The 1,682-nt window shown below is 59.6% G+C and overlaps 1 protein-coding gene across 1 annotated transcript in view; it reads left to right on the forward strand.

Annotated features, from left to right (window-relative positions):
- VOLCADRAFT_99273 (uncharacterized protein) overlaps positions 1-1,682 on the forward strand; it is a gene marked incomplete at both ends in the record, with an annotated part of 4,578 nt that overhangs the window by 511 nt on the left and 2,385 nt on the right. Inside the window, 2 exons of the mRNA XM_002958028.1 lie at positions 685-856; positions 1,043-1,186. Coding sequence (XP_002958074.1) covers positions 685-856; positions 1,043-1,186 — 316 coding nt within the window. The remainder of the gene's footprint in view (positions 1-684; positions 857-1,042; positions 1,187-1,682) is intronic.

The raw sequence follows: 1,682 nt of genomic DNA on the forward strand, positions 1-1,682 counted from the left end.
CACGGCACCGATCCTACCCCGCTCCTTTTTTCTTAAGCTCGCTCAGTGGCCCCTCCGTGCAGTTCGCGGTCGTTGTTGTTGCAGGGGCCCACAAGTCCGACAAACATTATTGGGTTGGAACGGAGTATGCTTTGGCCCAGTCTTTGACAAGACTTGTTATGCTAAGTTGCACATCCGGTCTCTTCCAGACCTTCCACCGCTAGAAGATGTCGGACCAAGTTGTACCCTGGAGGGAGGTTTCTTTGTAACGCGCGCGAGCTCTTGCCCTTGGTGGCGCCTGTGATTGGCCTTGGGGCCTTATTGCCGTGTTGGCTCGGTCCTGTTGACCATGGCGGCTTCCAGGCCCAGGTGGCCGGCTTCAGGCTGGACCTGTCCTTCCTCCGTCCGAGTTTCCCTCTTCATGCATGTACCCAACAACGACAGAGAGGCATCAAACAGGTCGATGGCTCTGGTGGCCCCGTCCCCTGCGGCGCAGGTCGCCCCGGAGTAGCCTGTTCGGTTTTTTCTGTCATCCCAGGAGGGCCGGCTTCCCACCGTTTCGTAGCCTCAGTCGCCATGAGCCCCGGCCTCTACTCATCTTCCCCTCTTTTATCTCTTGTCTCTTGCAATGCAGAGAATTTGGCCGCCACAGTACTGGGCGCACTGCTCGTTGCCGCGGGTTTTAGAGCCCCTCGCCCCGCGCAGCCCCCCCCTGCCCAACGAGACAACACACAAGCGGAGACCAAGAACACCGCCAAGCGTCCCGCACCCGGCCCTGCAGAGCCCACCCGGCCCCGGACCAAGGTCGCCCGCAAAGCCCAGGAACCACATCCAGACCCAGGAGCCCCTTCGAGGAATGAACAAGCGGTCCCAGAAGGTGAGAACCCAGCACCTTTGCCTGTTGATCCGCCTTGTGAAGCCACACCTCCTAGCATGGGTAGCAAGGATAGGCCTAAGATGCGGGGGCGCTTGAGAGCCTGTGCCGCGGTCTGGAAGGCGACAGTGGTGAACCAGCTCGTGCTGAGCTGGGTCCTGCAAGGGTTCCCTCCGATGTGGCACTCAGGACCTCCCCCCCGGCCGTACTGGGGCAAGAATCACCAATCTGCACGGGACCACGGGGATTTTGTGTCTTCTGCCATCGAGGGTTTGCTGGAGTCAGAGACCATCAAACCTTGCCAGTCCCGCCCTTTCATGACCTGTCCCTTGGGTGTCGTAGAGCAGAAAGGCAAGCTCCGCCTCATCTGGGATGGACGCGAAGTCAATAAGCACCTGCACATCCCGGAGTTCCGTTATGAGTCGCTCGTGCAGGTCCCAGGCTGGCTAGGCCCCAAGGACTACATGTTCACCCTGGACCTGAAGTCTGGCTACCACCATATGGACGTACGCGAAGCAGACTGGCGCTACCTTGGTTTTGAATGGCAAGGCCAGTTCTACGTCTTTACACAACTCCCTTTCGGCCTTGCCTCCGCCTGTTGGGCATTCACCAAGCTAACACGCGAGATCATGCGGACTTGGAGACGGAAGGGCTGGCGGTGCTCAGGATACATCGATGATCAGATCCATGCCCACCAGGACGCCCAGACCCTCATCGCCCGCCGCACCATAATCCTCGACCTCCTCGAGCGCCTGGGGTTCTGCGTGAACCGTGACAAGTCAATGATGGGCGAGCCCCAGCAGCAAGTGAGGTACCTGGGTATGCTGTA

Source organism: Volvox carteri (assembly GCF_000143455.1).
Source record: "Volvox carteri f. nagariensis unplaced genomic scaffold VOLCAscaffold_85, whole genome shotgun sequence".
NCBI classification, from domain to species: Eukaryota; Viridiplantae; Chlorophyta; class Chlorophyceae; order Chlamydomonadales; family Volvocaceae; genus Volvox; species Volvox carteri.